General features: G+C 45.8%; 1 protein-coding gene across 3 annotated transcripts in view; it reads right to left on the reverse strand.

The window, feature by feature from the left end:
- Positions 1 to 27,849, reverse strand: part of LOC126184777 (uncharacterized) — a 397,357-nt gene that overhangs the window by 144,095 nt on the left and 225,413 nt on the right. The window contains exon 1 of one of the 3 annotated variants that reach the window (XM_049927333.1): positions 7,935 to 7,972. The exons of the other annotated variants lie outside the window; for them this stretch is intronic. Coding sequence (XP_049783290.1) covers positions 7,935 to 7,950 — 16 coding nt within the window. The 5' untranslated portion in view covers positions 7,951 to 7,972. Of the gene's footprint in view, positions 1 to 7,934; positions 7,973 to 27,849 lie in introns of those variants that run through there. 3 annotated transcript variants of the gene reach the window in all.

A 27,849-nucleotide genomic window follows, 5' to 3' on the forward strand; every position in this document is an offset into this window, starting at 1 on the left:
ATGACGTTCTTGAGGTCGCTAAAGATGTGGAAATCACACGGTGAAAGATCCGGGCTGTACGGAGGATGTTGCGGTGTTTCCCAACCATATCGCTGAAGGGTAGCTTTCGTCCGATTGACAGTGTGGGGCGGGCGTTCTCGTGCAACACGATGGTTCCATCCGACAGCATTTCGGGCCTGAGGGCAAACGGGAAACCCAACAGTCGAGAAGTTCCACATCTCACCCGCCGAAGAAATCTGAAGCTGTTCACACCAGTTCTTCGACTGCAGGGGCCTTCTCTTCGTCGAGTTCCTCGAACGTGGAACCACAATCAATACGCAGCGCTATGAAGCATACCGCAAATATATGCATATGAAAATACCGCAACATTCTCCGTACAGCACGTATGTTTTAGCGTGTGATTTTCACATCTTTGGCGACCTGAAGGACATGCGTTGACGTCCGTTTCAATAGGATGAGGAAGTGCAAGGGAGGGTGCGGTTGTGAATTCGTCGCCTGCTGGTGTGACCGAGCGGCTCTAGGAGCTTCAGTCTGGAAACGCTCGACCGCTACAGTCGCAGGTTCGAATTCTGCCTCTGGCATGGATGTGTGTGACGTCCTTAGGTTAGTTGGGTTTAAGTAGTTCTAAGTTCTAGGGGACTGATGACCTCAGATGTTAAGTCCCATAGTACTCAGAGCCATTTGATCCATTTTGTGAATTCGTCAGCTGCCGACCACGTTCTAGTAAACAGGAATTGATCGTCTCGTCTCCCAGTGGGGTAAACGCGTTAAGGCGTGTGATGATTATTTTCAATGGAATCATTCCATGGCCCCGTTGCGGCGGGTATTGGTTTTCATTTGACTACCCCTTATACATGGTATTGCCCCATTCCAACATACACTCCTGGAAATGGAAAAAAGAACACATTGACACCGGTGTGTCAGACCCACCATACTTGCTCCGGACACTGCGAGAGGGCTGTACAAGCAATGATCACACGCACGGCACTGCGGACACACCAGGAACCGCGGTGTTGGCCGTCGAATGGCGCTAGCTGCGCAGCATTTGTGCACCGCCGCCGTCAGTGTCAGCCAGTTTGCCGTGGCATACGGAGCTCCATCGCAGTCTTTAACACTGGTAGCATGCCGCGACAGCGTGGACGTGAACCGTATGTGCAGTTGACGGACTTTGAGCGAGGGCGTATAGTGGGCATGCGGGAGGCCGGGTGGACGTACCGCCGAATTGCTCAACACGTGGGGCGTGAGGTCTCCACAGTACATCGATGTTGTCGCCAGTGGTCGGCGGAAGGTGCACGTGCCCGTCGACCTGGGACCGGACCGCAGCGACGCACGGATGCACGCCAAGACCGTAGGATCCTACGCAGTGCCGTAGGGGACCGCACCGCCACTTCCCAGCAAATTAGGGACACTGTTGCTCCTGGGGTATCGGCGAGGACCATTCGCAACCGTCTCCATGAAGCTGGGCTACGGTCCCGCACACCGTTAGGCCTGTTCCGCTCACGCCCCAACATCGTGCAGCCCGCCTCCAGTGGTGTCGCGACAGGCGTGAATGGAGGGACGAATGGAGACGTGTCGTCTTCAGCGATGAGAGTCGCTTCTGCCTTGGTGCCAATGATGGTCGTATGTGTGTTTGGCGCCGTGCAGGTGAGCGCCACAATCAGGACTGCATACGACCGAGGCACACAGGGCCAACACCCGGCATCATGGTGTGGGGAGCGATCTCCTACACTGGCCGTACACCACTGGTGATCGTCGAGGGGACACTGAATAGTGCACGGTACATCCAAACCGTCATCGAACCCATCGTTCTACCATTCCTAGACCGGCAAGGGAACTTGCTGTTCCAACAGGACAATGCACGTCCGCATGTATCCCGTGCCACCCAACGTGCTCTAGAAGGTGTAAGTCAACTACCCTGGCCAGCAAGATCTCCGGATCTGTCCCCCATTGAGCATGTTTGGGACTGGATGAAGCGTCGTCTCACGCGGTCTGCACGTCCAGCACGAACGCTGGTCCAACTGAGGCGCCAGGTGGAAATGGCATGGCAAGCCGTTCCACAGGACTACATCCAGCATCTCTACGATCGTCTCCATGGGAGAATAGCAGCCTGCATTGCTGCGAAAGGTGGATATACACTGTACTAGTGCCGACATTGTGCATGCTCTGTTGCCTGTGTCTATGTGCCTGTGGTTCTGTCAGTGTGATCATGTGATGTATCTGACCCCAGGAATGTGCCAATAAAGTTTCCCCTTCCTGGGACAATGAATTCACGGTGTTCTTATTTCAATTTCCAGGAGTGTATGAACCGATTCAGATATATCAACTATATACAGAGTGAGTCACTAACTATTGTCACCTAGAATAACTCCGAAAGTATGATAGTAGCTGAAAAGTTTGTGGGACTAATGTTGCATGGGAAAAAGGGTGCCATCACATGATGTCGGTTTTTTATTGCTAGGTGGGGTCGCTCAGAGATATGAAGGTCAACTTTTTTTTTTAATGGGATGTTATAGTTTGGTATTTATTTTCTGATAGTGGCACGTTTGATGGATACGCTGTATTCGGCGAATATTTGCTATTTGCACGATATACGAGAGAGAATTGTCAGAGTATGTGCTTCGACAAGTGCCGATGTGATAAGGAATACTATTAAAACCATGATAAGATTGCAGCTCTGCATTGATACCTTCTGTAAATTGACGTTCATGTCACCTTTGTGACCTTCGTTGACCTTCAAAGACCTTACTGTTGCACATCGTTGGATTCGTTTCGATAGCCGCTATCAGAAAATGAGTAACAATTTATAGCATCCCATTTAAAAAAAAAGTTGACCTTCATATCTCTGAAGCGACCCCACCTAGCAACAAAAAACCAACATCATATGATGGCTCCCGTTGTCCCACGCTACATTTGTCCCACAAATTTTTCAGCTACTATCATATGTTGTGAATTGGCAGGAACCAATTCACGGAGTTTGGAGGAAGCCGAAAGGCACGCGTTTAAGCTCACGCAGGCTGGCGTGAGGTCTGGAAAATGACAAGGAATTATAGTAGCCAAAAATAGTACATAGCTTCTGGAATACTTAACTTTAATCCATAATTGGAGAACATCGGTCTGACTGTACAGGCTTCACAAGATAAATATCAAATGCTATGGCGCCTTGCTAGGTCGTAGCAAATGACGTAGTTGAAGGCTATGCTAACTATCGTCTCGGCAAATGAGAGCGTAATTTGTCAGTGAACCATTGCTATCCACGTCGGCTGTACAACTGGGGCGAGTGCTAGGAAGTCTCTCTAGACCTGCCGTGTGGCAGCGCCCGGTCTGCAGTCACTGACAGTGGCGACACGCGGGTCCGTCGTATACTAGCGGACCGCGGCCGATTTAAAGGCTACCACCTAGTCTGGCGGTGACACCACATCATACTTTCGGAGTTATTCTAGGTGGCAATAGTTAGTGACTCACCCTGTATATACTTCTACTGATGTTCTCAAAAACAGTGGGCAGCGTTGTCATTAACAAGTGTTGTAGCATCGGCTATTAACAATCAGAGAGAAGCATCGAAATCGGAAACTGAATAGTCCTCAATAGGGAAGGCAGTAGCTAAGAGGGTCTGAGTGCGACCCAGTGGTTCAGTGGAGACCTACGTCTAACAACACAGTCAGCATACTTGCAATTCCTAGTGTAATCAACGTTCATCAATTACGCCTTGTACCCTTCACTAACACAGTGTAGTGGTACGAAGGCATGCTGAAAAGCAATGCCTCCAATTTTTTTATGTGGAAACTCTTAAAGCTGTTCAAATAAAACAAAGGTTATTAACATCCTACTTCTTTATTTTCCATGTCTACTCATTTGCAGTCCTCTGCGGCTAGACGGCTCCGAATTGTAGCGTTTAGCTTGGTGGTTTGTAACGTAACGATACCGGTGTGTGTGTGTGTGTGTGTGTGTGTGTGTGTGTGTGAAACAGCGGGCTACTATAATTGGGTTTCCAATTCTAATAGTTCTTCCACACTTAAAGTATCCTTTCCTTCATCATGACAATATCAGACCACACACGAGAGGTGCGATATCTGCAAGAATTTGACGCCTTCGGTTTTACTGTCATCGATCATCATCCATACAGTTCCGACTTGACCCCATTCGATTTTCATCTGTTTACAAAACTTCGAGAACTTCGCTTTCATAGTGATGAAGAGGTGCAAGCTGAGTTGAGGCTGTGGTTCCGTGAACAAAGTCAAACGTTCTACAGTGACGGTATCAACAAAATGGTGTCTCGGGAGAAACGTGTTCGTCGCCAGGGTGACTATGTTGAGAAGTGAATATGTAGACATGAAGAATAAAGGTGTAGAATGTAATAACCTTTGTTTAATTTAAAAACGCCTTAAAAGATTTCAGATAAAAAATTCGGAGCCATTACTTTTCAGCACGCTCTTGTAATATCTTTGGGTAGGGTTATGGTGGTGTATACGGAGTGTTAAAAAGTATTCCATATTTTGAGAGGTGATAGTATGGACAAAAATAAGCAAAGTATGTCAAGTAAACATGTGCTCTAAATGCGCTTGTTCGTATTCGCTGCACTGCAACACATCTCTTCTACTGCAATTCCTTTGCTATTATGTACGAGCTACAGAATGCAGTAAGCAAATGAAAACACATTATTCTGTTACTGTGAAACATCGAAGCTTCGTATATAATCTACTTGCTATTACATACGACCAGCACTTTTGAGCCAAAGCTAAAAGAGGTGGTAAATGTGTTGATCATCACAGAAAAGCGTGCTTCAGTCCTCTGTCTTAGGGAAGCACTCACACTCTGAAAACTCCAGAGTAGTCACATATCAGGTGGCTGGCACTGATGATGCGTTCCTTTAGTGTTTGTAAATCATTGATGGAGTTTGCGTACACCAAAGATTTCAAGGTCCCCCACAAGCAAGACTCCACAGGATTAAGATAGGGCGAACGAGTTGGCCAACGTGCTGAGCCTCCCCGATCAGTATATTGCCCAATGAATGCCTGTGTGAGGTATCCTGGGACATTTGGGTGAAAATGTGCTGGGCCGGCCGGAGTGGCCGTGCGGTTCTAGGCGCTACAATCTGGAACCGAGCGACCACTACGGTCGCAGGTTCGAATCCTGCCTCGGGCATGGATGTGTGTGATGTTCTTAGGTTAGTTAGGTTTAATTAGTTCTAAGTTCTAGGGGTCTGATGACCTCAGAAGTTAAGTCGCATAGTACTCGGAGCCATTTGAACCATTTTTGGAAATGTGCTGGTGCTCCATAATGCACGAACCACATCTCCAGTAGTTGTTGGAATGATACCTCCCCTATCAGGACAGACAAGTCGTTTGGCAGAAACTGAAGATACCTCGCACCAGTCAGCCTGTTTGGTCGTATGTTGTGTCCTATTAGTCTGTCACCAATAATTCCTCTCGCACAATAATTGAAAATCGGCGCTGATATCATGCTACATCAACTGCGTGTGGATTTGCATCAGCTCACACATGCTGGTTATGAAAATTGATAATTTTATCTAGTGTGAAACAAGCCTCGTCTGCGAACAGTATCTTTGTTGCGACAAGTGGATCTTCACCACATCTTTGTAACAGCCACTGGGAGAGTTGCCTTCTGGTAGGCTGATATTGTGACGGAACGCTGGCAGATGTTTACTGCATGCTCAAAAATGGCTTTGAGCACTATGCGACTTAACTTCTGAGATCATCAGTCGCCTAGAACTTAGAACTAATTAAACCTAACTAACCTAAGGACATCACACACATCCATGCCCGAGGCAGGATTCGAACCTGCGACCGTAGCGGTCGCTGGGTTCCAGACTGTAGTGCCTAGAAGCGCACGGCCACTCCGGCCGGCTACTGCATGCTGTAACCACAGAAAATAACTGAGGAATGTGTCCCCGTTTGTTTATTGCATTCTGCAGGTCCTTCGTAATAGCAAAGAACTTGTACAAGAAGATACGTGATTCGCAGTAGCTATTAAGGTATGCATTTTAGAACCCATGTTTACTCGACATTTTTGCCTCGTTTTGGTTCATACTTCCTCCTCTAAAAATATGGAATACTTTTTTAACACACTGTATACGTACTTGATGGTGGTGACGTTCTCGAAAACAGAAGGCACGGTTGCTGTGAATCAGTGCTGTAGCATCGTCTTCTGGCAGTTTGAGAGAATAAACGGAAGTGGCAGCTGAATAATTCATAAAGGAGAAGCCGAGAGACGAGAAGGTCAGAGTGCGACCCAATAGGTCAACGAGAACCCGCGTCTGACAAAACAGTCAACATACTTGCAGTTTCTGGTGTAACGACTAGATTCCCACTCTGGAGGGCGACGTTTCAACTACATCTATATCAACATCTACATCTACATCAACAACATCCGTAAACCACCTAACGGTGCGTGGCGGAGAATAATTCTGGTTCCACTAACTGATCCCTCCTTCCCTGTTCCACTCGTGAATGGCGGTTGGGAAGAATGATTGTCAGTGAGCCTCCGTATTGGCTTTAATTTCTCGAATTTTTTCGTCGTGATCATTACGCGAGACGTATGTGGGAGGAATTAAAATGTTGTGAGATTCTTACTGGAAAGTGCTGTCTCGAAATTTCAGTAGAAAACCTCTCCGTGATACCCAACACCCCTCTTGTAACGACTGCCAATGGAAACTTCCTGGCAGATTAAAACTGTGTGCCGGACCGAGACTCGAACTCGGGAACTTTGCCTTTCGCGGGCATATCAGCTGTAGAGTGAAAATTTCATTCTAGAAACATCCCCCAGGCAGTGGCTAAGCCACGTCTCCGCAATATCCGCTCTTCCAGGAGTGCTAGTTCTGCAAGGTTCGCAGGAGAGCTTCTGTGAGGTTTGGAAGGTAGGAGATGAGGCACTGGTGGAATTAAAGCTGTGAGGACGGGGCGTGAGTCGTGCTTGGGTAGCTCAGTCGGTGGAGCACTTGCCCGCGAAAGGCAAAGGTCCCGAGTTTGAGTCTCGGTCCGGCACACAGTTTTAATCTGCCAGGAAGTTTCATATCAGCGCACACTCCGCTGTAGAGTGAAAATTTAATTCTAGACTGCCAATGGAGTTTGTTGAGCAACTCGGTAATGCTCCCGCGCCGCTCATCGTTAGAGCTTGTCTGCCTCTTCTATCATTCCTACCTGGTAAGGTTCTCATAGTGATGAACAATACTCAGGAATCAGACGAACAAGCGCCTTATAAGCCGCTCCCTTCGTGGATGAGTTACATTTCGTTAAGATTCACATCCCCGTCCGGCCATCTGGATTTAGGTTTTCCTTGATTTCCCTAAACCGCTGAAGGAAAATGCCGGATTCGTTCCTTCGAAAGGGCACTGCCGATTTAATTCCCATCATCAACTACAGTGCTGCGCCGATGTGTGTCGCTCCACAGGATTACATCGTTCCGAATAGTGTGCAATTACTGACAGTCTTGACATTTTACACTGTTCACAAACACAGGGTAATGGTAAGGTTACTGGGTGAGATTATGATGGCCTACCGGTATTTATGACGACATTACGGCGTTTGTTACCTTACACTTCAGACAAGAAAATAATGATAAGACTGGTGACACGTGTAAATACACGTGACACATGCCCACGCACGAACAAAGCCAATAAGATGTGCTGAAGCGATGTATGGTGACAGCAAGAGAATGACAGCCTTAAGCAAGGACTTAGACTTCAGGTGGATCGTGAATTGCGTCGTTTCCAGCTAAAATAAAGCCCATTTACTTGCACTCTTACAACGGCGATTCACTTTCTTAAATGACTAAAGTAGCTAATTGGTCAGTCTCGTGCGCCAAAGCACGTAGAGACGCAAAAGCTGCCAGCTATGGAGAATTACAGAAGCAGTAGACGTGAACTGCCGCTAGTAAGAGCGTTGTCAGAGGGCGATTGGTGCGTGGTAGCGCCTTACCTGCGATGAGGCTCATGGCGCCAGCCAAGCGACATAGCGGCAGCGGACCCACTGCCGTCGATACGCCGGCAGACGCCGACCCACGCCGGCCGCCCCCGCTGCCCGCCCCCGCTGCCGCACCTGCGCACTGCTCACCGCCTCCACAGCCTCATTAACGTCTCTGGTAATTACATGTCTACGCGTATCGATCACCAGGTTGACAGCTTACAAGAGGCTACCGTTAACATCGCTTTTGTGAGGTTGTCAACGACATTGGCGTGTCGTTTTGGGACGTTGATAAATCTCTTCTTACTCCTCGAAACGAACCTTCGTCTTCGCTTTAGTTTTAAAATCTGGTTTTCTGTAAATTCCCGTTGAAATTTAATGATATAAGGGGCAGTCATATGAGAACGAGACAGATGGGAAAAGAGTAAGTAAACTGTCAATTATTTCAAAAGTACTCGCCATAACTGCTAATATGTTATCCCATTGTGAAAGATGCCGGTCAGTGTCTTCATGGAAAAATGTTTGCGCTTACCTACGAAAAAATGACTACTCAGGCGTGCACCTCTTCGACTGAAGCAAATCCACGGCCACGAAAGTATGCAAATCGTATGGGGAGTGATCGGGACTGTATGGAGGATGTGTATGGACTCTCCAGTGCAACTTCTGCAGCATAGTGGAAACAACATGCTAACAAAATGCTCGCCCATAAATTGCCAAGGCTGTTTCGAGTACGCTGCAAAAGTTTCGCTGGAAAGCCGTTACACATACTCCATACAGTCCTGATTTCTCCCCATACGATTTCCGTACTTCTGGAGCCGTGAAGAAAGACATTCGTGCCGGTGATTTGCTTCGTACGAAGAGACGAACGCGTAGGTACAATCACGGTTTCGTACGCAACCGCAAACATTTTTCCATGAAGGCACTGACCGTCTTGTTCATAGTGGGATATATGTATTAACATCTATGACGATTACTTTTGAAATAATAAACAGTTTACTTACTTTTTCCTCATCTGTCTCGTTTTCATTTGAGGGCCCTTATAGTACACTACTGGCCATTAAAATTGCTACACCAAGAAGAAATGCAGATGATAAACGGGTATTCATTGGACAAATATATTATACTAGAACTGACATGTGATTACATTTTCACGCAATTTGGGTGCATAGATCCTGAGAAATCAGTACCCAGAACAACCACCTCTGGCCGTAATAACGGCCTTGATACGCCTGGCATTGTGTCAAACAGAGCTTGGATGGTGTGTACAGGTATAGCTGCCCAAGCAGCTTCAACATGATACCACAGTTCGTCAAGAGTAGTGACTGGCGTATTGTGACGAGCCAATTGCTCGGTCACCATTGACCAGACGTTTTCAGTTGGTGACAGATCTGGAGAATGTGCTGGCCAGGGCAGCAGTCAGACTTTTTCTGTATCCAGAAGGGCCCGTACAGGACCTGCAACATGCGGTCGTGCATTATCCTGCTGAAATGTACGGTTTCGCAACGATCGAATGAAGGGTAGAGGCACGGGTCGTAACACTTCTGAAATGTAACGTCCACTGTTCAAAGTGCTGCCAATGCGAACAAGAGGTCACCGAGACGTGTAACCAATGGCACCCCATACCATCACGCTGGGTGATACGCCAGTATGGCGATGACGAAACACACGCTTTCAATGTGCGTTCTCCGCGAAGTCGCCAAACACTGATGCGACCATCATGATGCTGTAAACAGAACCTGGATTCATCCGAAAAAATGACGTTTTGTCATTCGTGCACCCAGGTTCGTCGTTGAGTACACCATCGCAGGCTCTCTTGTCTGTGATGCAGCGTCAAGGGTAACCGCAGCCATGGTCTCCGAGCTGATAGTCCATGCTGCTGCAAACGTCGTCGAACTGTTCTGAAGATGGTTGTTGTCTTGCTAACATCCCTATCTGTTGACTCACGGATCGAGACGTGGCTGCACGATCCGTTACAGCCATGCGGATAAGATGTCTGTCATCTCGACTGCTAGTGATACGAGGTCGTTGGGATCCAGCACGGCGTTCCGTATTACCCTCCTGAACCCACCGATTCCATTTGCTGCTAACAGTAATTGGATCTCGACCAACGCGAGCAGCAATGTCGCGATACGATAAACCGCAATCGCGATAGGCTACAATCCTACCTTTATCAAATTCGGAAACGTGATGGTACGCATTTCTCCTCCTTTCACGAGGCACCACAACAACGTTTCACCAGGCAACGCTAGTCAACTACTGTTTGTATATGAGAAATCGGTTGGAAACTTTCCTTATGTCAGCTCGTTGTAGGTGTCGCCATCGGCGCCAACATTGTGTGAATGCTCTGAATAGCTAATCATTTGCATATCACAACATCTTGTTCCTGTCGGTTAAATTTCGCGTCTGTAGCACGTCATCTTCGTGGTGTAGCAATTTTAATGGCCAGTACTGTATTTCTAATGGTCTTACTCGCTGGTGTGCGTCTTCTTGGGCTTGTTTTCACGAGCCCGTCGTGTCTGTAGTTTTTTCATGTCTCGGTGCCCTGCTCTGAGTTAATTTCAGTATGGGCTATATGCGGCATAGACACCTATTTGAGAGCTGGCATTAATGTGTCAGCTAATATTATGCTGAAGCCACTTTATCTTTTTTTAAAATTACATTTGAACTCATCCTGTTTCTGCTTATATTAACGTCCTGTTTGCAGCCTTCTAATGCATCATAGTAAACTGTGCATACGATCAACGATACCTAGTGGCCAAACCTCCTTAGCTGTTTGTACTGCAGCTGTATGTCCGCCGCTCGTGGTCTCGCGGTAGCGTTTTCGCTTCCCGAGCACGGGGTTCCGGGTTCGATTCCCGGCGGGGTCAGGGATTTTCACCTGCCTCGAGATGACTGGGTGTTCGTGTTGTCCTCATCATTTCATCATCATCCAGGAAAGTGGCGAAATTGGACTGAGCAAAGGTTGGGAAATTGTACGGGCGCTGATAACCACGCAGTTGAGCGCCCCACAAACCAAACATCATCATCATCACTGCAGCTGTAAGCACAATGTGCCAACGACGGCACTGCATCACGGGGCATCAGTGTTCATCCCAGTGTTATCATGGTTTCATATTTTGTGACAATGCCAATCATTGCTAACAAATTTGCGCTAAAAGACTGTTTTGGTTTCCACGTATTCTTAAACACTGGATCGCTGTTATCTTCAAGGTGATCTTGTCACCCCTCACCAAAGTCGAGAAATTTGCTGTTCACCTCGAACAGCCTTAGTTCATTTTTTGATAAACACTTGTCATACACAACATTTAGGATGAAAAGCATTGGCTATCGCTGGCCACTACTTTCTCCCATGTTTCGGACAATATATGAACGCCGCGGCGGAAAGTCTGGGCGCATTTTGAGGAGATCCAAGAATCGATTCAATTTAGCACTTGTTCATATGACCGGAAGTGCTGATCAGACAGACCGTGTGTCATTGATCTGAATAGGTGGTAGTCAGGTCGAGCTATGTTTGATGGATACGGCGGGGGGGGGGGGGGGGGGGGAGGATAGGGCTTCCCATTTCACTTATATTTTGGCGGGATTTGCAACATGAAATCGAGCATTGTCATGCTACAAACTCACCTTTTCATGTCAATCTTTGTACAGCAGCCTTTTGTCTTTCAGTGCTCGACTCAGTAGCATCAACTGCTTTCGATAACGATCTCCTGTGATTGTTTCCACCGGTTTCAGTAGCTTCGAAAACCTTTTTTCTTCCACCGCTATCCCAGTCTTTGACGTCAAAATCACCGTTATTGAAGCACTGAATCCAATCTCAGCTGGTTCTTTCACTAAGAGGTGCCTCACCATAGATCTTACCCAGCATTTTATGAGCCTCGGCTGCAGATTGCTTCATGATAAAGCAGAAAATTAAAACTACACGGAAATAACGAGAATTGGGAACTTAAGTTGACATATTCAATAGAAATTGATTTAATGGTGCAATGAGAAATCGACTAATATTTTGATGGCGTTATGTTTACAAGTACTTGAGCTTATTTTATGATACTTACGACGTACCACCTGCACCAACACTTGCCGCTACTGTCATCTGTTTGCAGAACGGCGGAAGCAAAGTTGTAAACCTAATACGTTGTTAAGCTGAAGGCTGTCGGAAGACAGAAAGAGCACTCCAAGATAGGAAATCAGAGACACAATGCGGAGAGCAGGCAGAAGTGTTATCGTTTAGGTAAATAAATGTAAATGTCGCGTGACTAGGGCCTCCCGTCGGGTAGACCGTTCGCCGGGTGCAAGTCTTTCGATTTGACGCCACTTCGGCGCCTTACTCGTCGATGGGGATGAAACGATGATGATTAGGACAACACAACGCCCCAGTCCCTGAGCGGATAAAATCTCCGACACAGCCGGGAATCAAACCCGGGCTCTTAGGATTGACCTTCCGTAGCGCTGACCACTCAGCCACAGGGGGTGGACACCGTTTAGGTGACCAACTGTAAATAGTAACGACAGAAGCCTGGTCCAGGGTATAGGTTTCACTTCAGAGAATTGACTGATAACTTCATTCACTACCTAGAAGCTGTTTTAAAGTGTCTTAGTAGACAATGGTAGCAATCAGGCACGTCTCAGCACAGAAAACAAGCTTGATACTTCCTCCTGGAAACAAGCAACGTCAGTGATTTTACACTGGTTAGAGTGAGATTGGAAATGAGTAAAACTGCTGTAACAGCAGTCCTCACTCGCTAGAGGCCTCACGGAGGGGCCATGTGACGTAAAACACCGTTGTTACTAGCCATAAGAGGACGGACAGTGATGTTTAGCTTTCAGCTGAACGTTGTTTCTGTCATACTTGTTTGTTACTGTAAAAACCAGGGACATCCCTATCTACAGATAGCAGAGGGGAGGGATCTTACTGTGATCAAAGGCGCCCTGGAGGTGCAGAGCCGCACATCAGATTGGCCGATGTCCTTAAAGTGCCAGTTGGCGGGTGGACTATAGATAGGAAGAAATAGTGCGTTTCCACAATCCTTTAAAAACCCAGGTTTTTGCATTCAATAGAATTCTCAGTCAAACTGTTGGCACCCCACTTACACTTGTCACTCGTCGGCAGCTTCGGGAAAGCTCCGACAAACCTGTTTTTCTCACTTGGAGTGCTGCTCTCAATATTTGTATTTTACAATGCAGTTGGTGATTGCTGCTTCTGTTAGCTCTCAACCCACGGACTCAGACACTGACTTCCGTTGCGCAACCCGTCGCATCCTTTGCTTTTCTAGTGCGTCCCATCCTTTGCTTTTCTAGTACTTAGAATTAGCCTGTAGTGACTAGTTAGTCTGAAGAAAATACTTAAGTTTATTCAGACGCTGAAGTCCCCTGAGTCTCCTGCGAGTATCCTATCGAATCCCAAAATTAACGCCTCTCGTAGGGGCCCTGTGAAAATGTTTGGCGCTGATTCAAGCAATCGACTTGCCATCGCTGGAAGTTTGTCTTTCTCCATTTGCTCCTAACCGTTCGGGAATTGCAGACTGACCAATAAATCCCTCTCTCTCTCTCTCTCTTACGGAAGGGCACTAGATACAAACTATATAGTTTGTGTATAACCTCCCGGACGCTAACGAGGTGGATGGAAGCCAACTGAGTACTTAGAGGAACAAAACCAAAGGTTGGAAACGTCTAGGTGCCCAACAACGCTGTAGAGAATGAGAAACAAAGAGGAAGCACAAATAGAGAACATTGCTTCATTTCTTGGCGAACAAAAACATCCGCTGCTCGGTAATACGAGAAACGATTACAGCGCATGCACACAAAGATAAGTGGAAAAATGGGCACCCATAATGCGTAATACTGCTCACTTATCTACAACTAAACCCATACTCCGTAAGCCACATTAGTATGTAGCGGAAGATACTTCTGGTTCCACTATCTTCCCCCCTTCTCTATTCGCGAATGGTTGTCGGTAACATATCACAATGCGTATGTGGGAGTAAGCGATATGCATAATGATTCTTCCCGAAATGTGCTCTCTCGGAATTTTTACAGTGAAACTTTCAGTGACACACAATGTCTCTCTTGCAGCGTCTGCCAGCGGAGTTTGTTAAGCATTTCTGTAACGGTCTCTTGCGGACTCAACCATCCTATGACGAAAAGCACAGCTCTTCGTTTGATTTTCTTTATCTTTTACATGGACCCAATCTAATAAGTGTACCAGATTGATCAGCAGTACTCAAGGATCGGATTTACAAGTGTTTTGTAATCCACTTCTTTCGTCGAAAAATTGCATTTTATTAAGATGTTGCCAATGAATCTTACCCTGGCATCTTCTTTCCTACAATATGTCTTCTGCTGTAATTCCACTTTATGTCATTCCGGATAGTTACCCAAGGTATTTTTCGGTATTTACGGTTTCTAGCGACTTGTTGTTGTTGTGGTCTTCAGTCCTGAGACTGGTTTGATGCAGCTCTCCATGCTACTCTATCCTGTGCAAGGTTCTTCATCTCCCAGTACCTACTGCAACCTACATCCTTCTGAATCTGCTTAGTGTATTCATCTCTTGTTGCCAATAATGAAATCGGAAATTAGTAGATTCTTTCGCCTGTCTATGTGCAGTATGTCACATTTATTTACGTTCAGGTTCAACTGCCTGTTCCTGCACCATTCCTCTTCCCTCCGCAGTTCTTCATACATTTCACATCCTTCCTGTAGATAATCTAGCCTCGGGGAATTCATAACGTTATCAACTAAATCATCAAAATATACTGTACACCGTTAAGGGCCCTGTCACACTTCCTTGGGGGTAGTAGTATTCTTACACACAATGCAGAGTATAGGTCTTAACCAATGTCAAAATTGCTTATTATCAGTGATTGGTCTACATGACCTGAGATAATTTTCTTTTATGCAAGCAATTTGCGTCTTGCGCCGTGGCCAGCTTCACTACACGGACACAATACGATTTAAATTCCCATGTGACCATCCTGCTTTATCCTTAACGTGATTTCACTAATCAATTTCAGCTGTACATCGACAAGGTTCCTTCGACAATGGCACTGTCCACTGCCTACCTCCGTTTTATTCAACTAAGCTGATGTTCTACCTGTAATTACACTGGTGTATATGGAACATTTAGCTCTAGCGTTCGTTTATTTCTATGGATGATATTGTTACAGCACAGAATAATAAGGGGTAATAAATTAGAAACTTTTATTGAAACTCATTAAGCAGGAAGCGAGCCAGTATGTCGCAAGTGGTCCCGGCAATTGGCACATTACGACACACTCTGCCAAGTGAGAATACTCATTCAGCAGAAAGAAGACGGTGACAGAAAACCAAAGGAAGCGAGACAAACATATCTGTTAGCTCATAACACATGGTGCAAGCAACTCTAGCTCTTACACAAGAGTATGTAGTGCGGAAGTGACACGGCATTTTACAGTCTGTAAGTGAATATAGCAGAATAAGGAGGATACATGCAGTTATTACGAACTGAACCTCACGTCATAGCCTCACACTAGCTCCTTTAAATTACTCCAGCTTTCCAGCTCCTGTCAGGAGTTTATCATTGGGATCAATGGCATTAACAGTAATAGCACTTGATTTCAAGATTACGATACTGTAGTGAATCTGTGTCCTAGATGGTACAGCACAGTTTATGAACTTGCTGGAGCTGTACCTGACGAACTTCTTGCTGTCTGCCACCTACCATCTACTGATGGAAAATTGACTATCTTCAAACAACACCACATCACTGGAAGCAGCTAGCACTGAACTTCAACATGAAAACCAGCAACAGGGCCTCATGAGGTCCACGTTCCTGTTCAACATCCAGGCACCACCAGGAGCTTCCCTACCAGGACAGTAGGGAGGAAGTCAACCGGCCACATGACTACCGACACCGGGTATACCTCTGATGGGTCATCAACGGTCATTGTAGAATCAGGAGTGGGACGGAGGACGCTGCAGTGGTCAGCACGAGACCACTTCGCGCTGGGCAACGGCCGCACTTGCTCCCAGCAACCCGCAATGGCGCCGAAGTCGTAACACCTCGCTTGGGTATGCAAAAGCTGAGATGACTCGACAGACGTCAGCTAGAATCCAACATGCAACTGGATGAAGCATCATCCGAGGCTGATGCCGAATAACGAAGACTTCTAAACGTTGAGGATAAATGATTAAACTCTAATGATGTTTCACTAACGTCGAAGACGCTGCACATGTTTCCAACAGCTGTCCTGACTTCATGCAGAGGTGTTGCCCCTCTGTAATATTTATTTGAAAAATTTTCGCTGTAAGTTTCTCTTTCGTGTTTTTCATATAAAATAAAGGCGCTTTTTCCTTCGTTCTTCTGTCCTTTACCTCGTTCACGATTGCGCTGTACTTCTGTTAGCTCTTCCAATCTGTGATTTCCTATCTCGGAGAACCCAGTTTGTGCCTCTGTATCATCTATTTAATTTTAAACCAGGAAGTTAGCGGTGGCATTTACAGTAGACAGAGGAAAAGACACTCGTAAGGACCACTCTGTTTCATCTGCCAGTCATATGTAGTTAGTTTTTGATACACGAGTGTTGTTTCCAATCTGGTTTTTTTTTCGGTGTGGTGTTTTAGTTGAGTTGTCTCTCGATATCTGTGTCTCTTACTTGCCATTTTTTGTTGCTGAATCATGAAACCACTACTATTATCAACATTTACGGTGCTAGAACACCATTTTTCTGTAAATTAAAACTAGTTGCTTTAATCTACCGTATAATCTTTTAAAATCGTGTTCTAAAAGTTTCGATAGTTTCCAGGAGCGTTCTTCTAACTTGTAACGAGGTCGCATGTCACTCTGAGATTCAAAGGACGGGTCCTAAGGAAACCTAATTTAGACAGAAAAAAGTACGAAACCTACGTGCGACCGATTACTGAATTTTACTTGTCAGTCCGGCATACTTAATAAAGAACATTCAACTAAGAACAGTTCGCATCTACACCAGCCCGCAAGAGCAACGCAGAGATACTCATCCCACACAAGTGACAGACGTGACAAGAGCGATATTGTGCACCACGGAGAGGTTTACTGTCAAAATTCCAAAAGCGTAATTTCAAAGAAGAGTCAAGGAACACATTAAGTCTTCCATTGTATTGTTGTTGTTGTTGTCTTCAGTCCTGAGACTGGTTTGATGCAGCTCTCCATGCTACTCTATCCTGTGCAAGCTTCTTCATCTCCCAGTACTTACTACAAACTACTCCTTCTGAATCTGTTTAGTGTATTCATCTCTTGGTCTCCCTCTACGATTTTTACCCTCCACGCTGCCCTCCAATGCTAAATTTGTGATCCCTTCATGCCTCAGAACATGTCCTACTAACCGGTCCCTTCTTCTTGTCAAGTTGTGCCACAAACTCCTCTTCTCCCCAATTCTATTCAAAACCTCCTCATTAGTTATGTGATCTACCCATCTAATCTTCAGCATTCTTCTGTAGCACCACATTACAAAAGCTTCTATTCTCTTCTTGTCCAAACTATTTATCGTCCATGTTTCACTTCCATACATGGCTACACTCCATACAAATACGTTCAGAAACGACTTCCTGAGACTTAAATCTATACTCGATGTTAACAAATTTCTCTTCTTCAGAAACGCTTTCCTTGCCATTGCCAGTCTACATTTTATATCCTCTCTACTTCGACCATCATCAGTTATTTTGCTCCCCAAATAGGAAAACTCCTTTACTACTTTAAGTGTCTCATTTTCTAATCTAACTCCCTCAGCATCACCCGACTTAATTCGACTACATTCCATTATCCTCGTTTTGCTTTTGTTGATGTTCATCTTATATCCTCCTTTCAAGACACTGTCCATTCCGTTCAACTGCTCTTCCAAGTCCTTTACTGTCTCTGACAGAATAACAATGCCATCGGCGAACCTCAACGTTTTTATTTCTTTTCCATGGATTTTAATACCTACTCCGAACTTTTCTTTTGTTTCCTTTACTGCTTGCTCAATACACAGATTGAATAACATCGGGGACAGGCTACAACCCTGTCTCACTCCCTTCCCAACCGCTGCTTCCCTTTCATGCCCCTCGACTCTTATAACTGCCATCTGGTTTCTGTACAAATTGTAAATAGCCGTTCGCTCCCTGTATTTTACCCCTGCCATCTTTAGAATTTGAAAGAGAGTATTCCAGTAAACATTGTCAAAATCTTTCTCTAAGTCTACAAATGCTAGAAACGTAGGTTTGCCTTTCCTTAATCTGTTTTCTAAGATAAGTCGTAGGGTCAGTATTGCCTCACGTGTTCCAACATTTCTGCGGAATCCAAACTGATCTTCCCCGAGGTCGGCTTCTATCAGTTTTTCCATTCGTCTGTAAAGAATTCGCGTTAGTATTTTGCAGCTGTGACTTATTAAGCTGATAGTTCGGTAATTTTCACATCTGTCAACACGTGCTTTCTTTAGGATTGGAATTATTATATTCTTCTTGAAGTCTGAGGGTATTTCGCCTGTCTCATACATCTTGCTCACCAGATGGTAGAGTTTTGTCAGGACTGGCTCTCCCAGGGCTGTCAGTAGTTCTAATGGAATGTTGTCTACTCCCGGGGCCTTGTTTCGGCTCAGGTCTTTCAGTGCTCTGTCAAACTCTTCACGCAGTATCATATCTCCCATTTCATCATCATCTACATCCTCTTCCATTTCCATAATATTGTCTTCAAGTACATCGCCCTTGTATAGACCCTCTATATACTCCTTCCACCTTTCTGCTTTCCCTTCTTTGCTTAGAACTGGGTTTCCATCTGAGCTCTTGATATTCATACAAGTGGTTCTCTTTTCTCCAAAGGTCTCTTTAATTTTCCTGTAGGCAGTATCTATCTTACCCCTAGTGAGATAAGCCTCTACATCCTTACATTTGTCCTCTAGCCATCCCTGCTTAGCCATTTTGCACTTCCGATCGATCTCACTTTTGAGACGTTTGTATTCCTTTTTGCCTGCTTCATTTACTGCGTTTTTATATTTTCTTCTTTCACCAATTAAATTCAATATTTCTTCTGTTACCCAAGGATTTCTACTAGCCCTTGTCTTTTTACCTACTTGATCTTCTGCTGCCTTCACTACTTCATCCCTCAGAGCTACCCATTCTTCTTCTACTGTATTTCTTTCCACCATTCCTGTCAACTGTTCCCTTACGCTCTCCCTGAAACTCTGTACAACCTCTGGTTCTTTCAGTTTATCCAGGTCCCATCTCCTTAAATTCCCACCTTTTTGCAGTTTCTTCAGTTTTAATCTACAGTTCATAACCAATAGATTGTTGTCAGGGTGCACATCTGCCCCTGGAAATGTCCTACAATTTAAAACCTGGTTCCTAAATCTCTGTCTTACCAATATATAATCTATCTGATACCTTCTAGTATCTCCAGGATTTTTCCATGTATACAACCTTCTTTTATGATTCTTGAACCACGTGTTAGCTATGATTAAGTTATGTTCTGTGCAAAATTCTACTAGACGGTTTCCTCTTTCATTTCTCTCCCCCAATCCATATTCACCCACTATGTTTCCTTCTCTCCCTTTTCCTACTCTCGAATTCCAGTCACCCATGACTATTAAATTTTCGTCTCCCTTAACTACCTGAATAATTTCTTTTATCTCATCATACGTTTCATCAGTTTCTTCATCATCTGCAGAGCCAGTTGGCATATAAACTTGAACTACCGTAGTTGGCATGGGCTTCGTATCTATCTTGGCCACAATAATGCGTTCACTATGCTGTTAGTAGTAGCTTACCCGCATTCCTATTTTCCTATTCTTTATTAAGCCTACTCCTGCATTACCCCTATTCGATTTTGTATTTATAACCCTGTATTCACCTGACCAAAAGTCTTGTTCCTCCTGCCACCGAACTTCACTAGTTCCCACTATATCTAACTTTAACCTATCCATTTCCATTTTTAAATTTTCTAACCTACCTGCCCGATTAAGGGATCTGACATTCCACGCTCCGATCCGTAGAACGCCAGTTTTCTTTCTTCTGAGAATGACGTCCTCTTGAGTAGTCCCCGCCCGGAGATCCGAATGGGTGACTATTTTACCTCCGGAATATTTTACCGAAGAGGACGCCATCATTATTTAACCATACAGTAAAGCTGCATGCCCTCGGGAAAAATTACGGCTGTAGTTTCCCCTTGCTTTCAGCCGTTCGCAGTACCAGCACAGCAGGGCCGTTTTTGTTAGTGTTACAAGGCCATATTCGTCAATCATCCAGACTGTTGCCCCTGCAACTACTGAAAAGGCTGCTGCCCCTCTTCAGGAACCACACGTTTGTCTGGCCTCTCAACAGATAGCCCTCCGTTGTGGTTGCACCTACGGTACGGCCATCTGTATCGTTGAGGCACGCAAGCCTACCCACCAACGGCAAGGTCCATGGTTCATGGGGGTAGGTCCACTGTATATATATATAGAGAGAGAAAAAAGACAATGACAGTAAAATAAAAAAAATAAAAGAAGATTCGAGCTCATATGGAGTATTAGGAAAAATCATTTTCTTCCGCGCACCATTCCAGGCTGGAACAGGAAAAGGAGGAAATGATGGTGATCTAGATGGTAAGGTGACTTGTAGAGTATATACATAAAAAAAACTTAAGGTATGAGATACGTTCCATTTTTTTCATTTGGTAATTCATTTCATCCTCTTACTTGCGTAAGCAATAGTTTGCTACTGTTAAATTGCCAGCTACTCTCTGGGATCATTACCAGCACTTAGCGAAGTGATGCTGTGCGTAACACAGTCCAGTCGTATCCTGAAGGAGCGAAGTTCAAATCTTTGTCCGGTCTTCTAGTTTTGCACAGTTCATGTCGCATGAAAGTGACCACATGTCCCACAGAGTGTCCATTGGATTTAAATCTGGGGAGTTTGGTGGCCAGGGGAGTACGCTAAACTCATCCTGGTGCTCTCTGAAACATTCACGTACACTGAGAGCTGTGTGACACGTTGAATTGTCCTACCGGTAGATTGGTAGATGCCGTGGTGCCGAGGAGAAACAAACTTCATATCTGGGAGTACATGGTCCCCAAGGATAGCTGCATATCTGTGTTGATCCATTATGCCTTCCAGAATGACAAGATCAGCCAGTGAATGAACCAAAAAGTTCCCCTGACCATGCTCCAACGATTATTACAGGGTATTTGCTTTCAGATGTTTCACGCCGTACACGCCAGCAGCCATCTCTTCGATGGAGCATAAAACATTATTCGTATAAAAAGGCTACCTGTCGCCAATCAGTGAACGTCCGGTTGCGGTACTGGAGTGCAAATTCCAGCTTTCTACGCCGACAAAGGGCTGTAAGCGTGTGTGCGTGAATCAGGCGCCTGCTGCAAAGGCCCAAATGTAGCAATGTTCGCTCAACAGTTGTTGAGGAGACACTGTGGTGGCTTCTTGGTTCATCTGGATTGTCAGTTGCTCAACAGTTGAACATCTATTCGCTGCTAACACATCTCCGCAAACCGTCTTTCACTCTTGTCACCTATGGTCCCTGGTGCACCACAGTAGTCTCGGTGTCAGTTTTGGATCGTACCATTTGTCATGCACGGCGTACTTTAACTGCGACGGCACTCGAACAGTTAACGAACTCGCTCTTTCGGAAATGGTTGGTTCAAATGGCTCTGAGCACTATGGGACTTAACTGCTGAGGTCATCAGTCCTCTAGAACTTAGAGCTACTTAAACCTAACTAACCTAAGGACATCACACACATCCATGCCCGAGGCAGGATTCGAACCTGCGACCGTAGCGGTCGCGCGGTTCCAGACTGTAACGCCTAGAAACGCATGGCCACCCCGGCCGGCCTTTCGGAAATCCGTCACCCTTAGCCCGAAAGCTAAAGCTCATACCCCTCCGTTTCCGGATTACGGAAACGACTGCTCTGTTATTTGAGTCCTCCTGACACGCTTTATATACACTGAAGACCCAAAGAAGCCTAATGTCATGTAGGGCCCCCGTGAGCATGCAGAAGTGCCGCAACACCACGTGGCATACACTCGATTAATGTCTAAAGCGCTGCTGGAGGGAATTGACACCATGACTCCTGCAGGGCTGTCTATAAATCCGTAAGAGTGCGAGGCGGTGGAGATCTCTTCTGAACAGCACCCTGCAGGGCATCCCAGATATGCTCAGTAATGTTCATGTCTGGGGAGTTTGGTGGCCAGCAGAAGTGTTTTAACTCAGGTGAGTGTTTCTGGAGCCACTCTGTAGCAATTGCTCAAGTTCGTCGGAATGCACAGTGGTCATGAATGGATACAGGTGATCAGACAGGATGCCTATGTACGTGTCACCTGTCGTATCTAGACATATTAAGGGTTCCATATCACTCCAACTACACGCACCCCACACCATTACAGAGCCTCCAGCAGCTTGAACAGCCCCCTGCTCACATGCAGGGTCCATTTATTCATGAAATTGTCTCCATACCCGTACACATCCGTCCGCTCGATACAATTTGAAACTAGACTCATCAGACCAGGCAACATGTTCCCAGTCATCAACAGTCTAATGTCGGTGTTCACGCTGCGCGGGATTAGCCGAGCGGTCTCAGGCGCTGCAGTCATGGACTGTGCGAATGGTCCCGGCGGAGTTCGAGTCCTCCCTCGGGCATGGGTGTCTGTGTTTGTCCTTAGGATAAATCTGTGTAAGGTTAGGGACTGACGACCTTAGCATTCCCACAAGATTTCACACACATTTGAACATTTCGGTGTTCACGGGCCCAGGCGAGGCGTAAAGCTTTGTGTTGTGCAGTCATCAAAGGTACACGAGTGGGCATTCGGCTCCGAAAGCCCATATCGATGATGTTTCGTTGAATGGTTCGCACGCTGACAATTGTTGATGGCCCAGCATTGAAATGCGCAGCATTCTGTGGAAGTATTGCACTTCTGCCACGTTGAAAGGATGTTTTTCCGGCCGCAGCGATGACGGAGATTTGATGTTTTACGTATTCCTGGTATTTACGGTAAACTCATGAAATGGTCGTACGGGAAAATTCCCACTTCATCGCTACCTCGGAGATTCTGTGTCCCATCGCTCGTGCGCCGATTATAGCACCACGTTCAGACTCACTTAAATCATGATAACCTGCCATTGGAGCAGCAGTAACCGACCTAACAACTGCGCCACACACTTGTTGTCTTATACAGGCGTTGCCGACCGCAGCTTCGTATTCTGCCTGTTTACAAATCTCTGTATTTGAATACACATACCTATACGTTTCTGTGAATGGTTACTGCACACCGACGTCGAACATAGGTACTGCTCATATTAATGTGACTGGACTGTGTAGGTTCCCCGTTGATTTCTTAATCAATTAAGGTGAATGCTGGGATGGTTTGGGATGTGGCATCCGATGGAAGGGTTTGGATTTAGTGAATGATTTAAGAACTTTACGTGTCATCATGTGTGGTGCGGAAAAGGTTGTGTTAAGTTTTGGAGGTGTTTTTCATTGTTACGGTATGGTCCCTTTATTGTGATTAACAAAATGCTAAATACGGAAGAATATGTACACATTTTGCAGCATTATGTAATGCATAGAGAGCAGAAACAGTTTGGAGATTATGATTGTTTGTATCAGCGTGATAATGCACCCTACCGTAAAACAGACATTGATACACCACAATCCATCTTATGGCGCGTGGCAGAGGGTGGCCCGTACCACTACTAATCAGTTCCTATCCGGATCCACTCGAAAATAGAACGAGGGAAAAACGACCGTCTATTTGCCTCCGTACGAGCCCTAATTTCTCGTATCTCATATTCGTGGTCCTTAAACGAAATGCATGTTGGAGACAACAGAATTATTCTGCAGTGAGCTTCAAATGCAGGTTCTCTAAATTTTCTCAGTAGTGTTCGTCGAAAAGAATATCTCCTTCCCTTCACGGACTTCCATTTGGGTTCCCGAAGCATGTCCGTAACACTTGCACGTTGTTAGAATTCACCAGTAACAAATCTAGCAGCCTGCCTCTGAATTGCTTCGATGTCTCCCTTCAATCCGACATGGTTTTGATCCAAAACACTGGAGCAGTACTCAAGAATAGGTCTTCCTAGTGTCTTACATGCTGCCTCCTTTACAGATGTACCACACTTTCACAAAATTCTCCCAGTAAACCGAAGTCAACTATTCGCCTTCCCTACTACAGTTCTCACGTGCTCGTTCGATTTCATATCGCTTTGCAACGTTACACCCAATTATTTAAAGGACGTGACTGTGTCACGTAGGACACTGCTAATGCTTTATCCGAATATTAAGTGTTCCTCATTAACTTACATTTTCCTACAACCAGAGGTAGCTGCCGTTCATCACACCAACTAGAAATTTTGTCTAAGTCATCTTGTATCCTCTTACAGTCACTCAACGACGACACCTTACCGTACATCACAGCATCATCAGCAAACAACCACAGATTGTTGGCCACCCTGTCCGCCAAATCATTTATATAGAGAGAGACACACTTCCCTGGGACACTCCTGACGATACCCTTGCCTGTGATGAACATTCGCTGTCGAGGACAACATACTGGGTTCTATAACTTAAGAAGTCTTCGAGCCATTCACATATCTGTGAACGTATTACGTATGCCTGTACCTTCTTTAGCAGCCTGCAATGGTGGCGTGATCCGTTTGTCAAATGGAGACAGTAAGCTCGGCTGCCCCTTTGGTGCTATTTGAGAGGCGTAGGCACCAGGTTTAACAATATTCTGTGTTATGTGGCGATAACTACGAACATCATCTGTTGGACGAAAACTATAGAAACAAATACTCCAAACCGACATTTCACGTAAGTCACATCCCAATGCAAATCTGTAACGCAACCATCTGTGTAGCGTGCTTATAATTATGTATTATTTATATTTTGGGACAACTAATCAGTAAAAAACACACCACATGTTCTAATGAAAGCATGAAAGCCGTCTAGGCGCGCAGTCCGGAACCGCGGGACTGCTACGGTCGCAGGTTCGAATCCTGCCTCGGGCATGGATGTGTGTGATGTCCTTAGGTTAGTTAGGTTTAAGTAGTTCTAAGTTCTAGGGGACTGATGACCACAGAAGTTAAGTCCCATAGTGCTCAGAGCCATTTGAACCATGAAAGCCGTCTAACGATAAATTGTAATGATTCGAAACCGGTAGCGGTACCTTTAGAATAAAGGAACTTAAAATAAATTTGTGACTGGTAGCTGTCTCAACACCATCAACATTTGCCTTCAAACAACAGCCACTGTCTCCAACCATGTCATCATATGACAAAATTGCATTAACTCGTCTTTCTGTCTCTCATCATCAAAACACAAACACGACACTAGACTTTACACGCACTCTCAGCAGTCATGGCATGAGTCAGTTACACTTACTGCCATTAATATTACTTTTATCATACTTTCCCTTTGTTTATTTATATTTATTATGTGGCAGATTGTGCTAGACTAATAACATGTTAGTGACCTCTAAGCAAACAAGAAAATGCCAGCTATGAACGTCTTGCACTTTGGTGCCTTGTAACCGATTAGATTAATGCAGCCAACTCTATAATTCGAAGGTTCATGAAGCTTAACAAAAACTTCGAATAACTGAGAGTTCAGTTTAACGGAAGTTTGTCTGGTTAAGGTGGAATCAGGACAAAGTCGAACTGAAAGTATAACTTCAAAATGATACTGTAATTTCAGTAACATAGGTATTTCTTTGGAAGCAGGAAGTGACAAACAGAACTCAAATTAAAACAAAGGTATATCTTAGCTATTCAGTTATCTTTTAATTTTACATTACAAATGAAAGACACATACAAATTTTGAAGAATACATGAGATGAATTTGATTTCATTCATTTTTCCACGCTGAACAAACTGCCATCAACACTCACATTTTCTCCGCAGATCTTAAAAACAAAGTGGGTGAGCCACCTTTCACTTGCGGCGAACCCTTCCACGCCCTGACTAGCAATGAATGGCTTGACTTTACCTTTAAGCATATAAACTTGAATAGGTCTGTTTTGTCCTGAACATCGGCTAAGCCATTTCAGCAGCCACTCTTGAAGGGGCAGGAACTCAACCTGCCGCGTCCGCTGCCTCCATCCTTATGATATACACTCCTGGAAATTGAAATAAGAACACCGTGAATTCATTGTCCCAGGAAGGGGAAACTTTATTGACACATTCCTGGGGTCAGATACATCACATGATCACACTGACAGAACCACAGGCACATAGACACAGGCAACAGAGCATGCACAATGTCGCACTAGTACAGTGTATATCCACCTTTCGCAGCAATGCAGGCTGCTATTCTGCCATGGAGACGATCGTAGAGATGCTGGATGTAGTCCTGTGGAACGGCTTGCCATGCCATTTCCACCTGGCGCCTCAGTTGGACCAGCGTTCGTGCTGGACGTGCAGACCGCGTGAGACGACGCTTCATCCAGTCCCAAACATGCTCAATGGGGGACAGATCCGGAGATCTTGCTGGCCAGGGTAGTTGACTTACACCTTCTAGAGCACGTTGGGTGGCACGGGATACATGCGGACGTGCATTGTCCTGTTGGAACAGCAAGTTCCCTTGCCGGTCTAGGAATGGTAGAACGATGGGTTCGATGACGGTTTGAATGTACCGTGCACTATTCAGTGTCCCCTCGACGATCACCAGTGGTGTACGGCCAGTGTAGGAGATCGCTCCCCACACCATGATGCCGGGTGTTGGCCCTGTGTGCCTCGGTCGTATGCAGTCCTGATTGTGGCGCTCACCTGCACGGCGCCAAACACGCATACGACCATCATTGGCACCAAGGCAGAAGCGACTCTCATCGCTGAAGACGACACGTCTCCATTCGTCCCTCCATTCACGCCTGTCGCGACACCACTGGAGGCGGGCTGCACGATGTTGGGGCGTGAGCGGAAGACGGCCTAACGGTGTGCGGGACCGTAGCCCAGCTTCATGGAGACGGTTGCGAATGGTCCTCGCCGATACCCCAGGAGCAACAGTGTCCCTAATTTGCTGGGAAGTGGCGGTGCGGTCCTCTACGGCACTGCGTAGGATCCTACGGTCGTGGCGTGCATCCGTGCGTCGCTGCGGTCCGGTCCCAGGTCGACGGGCACGTGCACCTTCCGCCGACCACTGGCGACAACATCGATGTACTGTGGAGACCTCACGCCCCACGTGTTGAGCAATTCGGCGGTACGTCCACCCGGCCTCCCGCATGCCCACTATACGCCCTCGCTCAAAGTCCGTCAACTGCACATACGGTTCACGTCCACGCTGTCGCGGCATGCTACCAGTGTTAAAGACTGCGATGGAGCTCCGTATGCCACGGCAAACTGGCTGACACTGACGGCGGCGGTGCACAAATGCTGCGCAGCTAGCGCCATTCGACGGCCAACACCGCGGTTCCTGGTGTGTCCGCTGTGCCGTGCGTGTGATCATTGCTTGTACAGCCCTCTCGCAGTGTCCGGAGCAAGTATGGTGGGTCTGACACACCGGTGTCAATGTGTTCTTTTTTCCATTTCCAGGAGTGTATTTGCAGCAATCATATCTCTCTTCTCCCGGGGTTATTGACAATGTGAATGACGGACCATCGAAACTTTCCACTACATCCTCTTTTTTTCACGCAACATTCCAAGATCTCGATAATCGCGAAAGTAAAGTTTCTTTATAGCATTTTTATAACTGATTTAAGTAGCCTAGAAATTTATGCATTGTTGAAGAAACAAAAGAGTTCTGTGAAGAGCGGAATGACGAATCAATTATCCGAGCAATCGACGAAAAATTCGAATTAGTGAGTGTCAGAAAAATTCGAATTAGTGAGTGTTAGGTAGCCGCTGATTTCGAACTGCAGAGTGTTTTCTACATCTACATCAATACTCCGCAAGCCGCCTGATGGCGTGGCGGAAGCTAGTCCTGGTACCACTAACTGATCCCCCCTTCCCTGTTCCACTCGTGGATT

The sequence above is a fragment of the Schistocerca cancellata genome, chromosome 4 (assembly GCF_023864275.1).
Source record: "Schistocerca cancellata isolate TAMUIC-IGC-003103 chromosome 4, iqSchCanc2.1, whole genome shotgun sequence".
NCBI classification, from domain to species: Eukaryota; Metazoa; Arthropoda; class Insecta; order Orthoptera; family Acrididae; genus Schistocerca; species Schistocerca cancellata.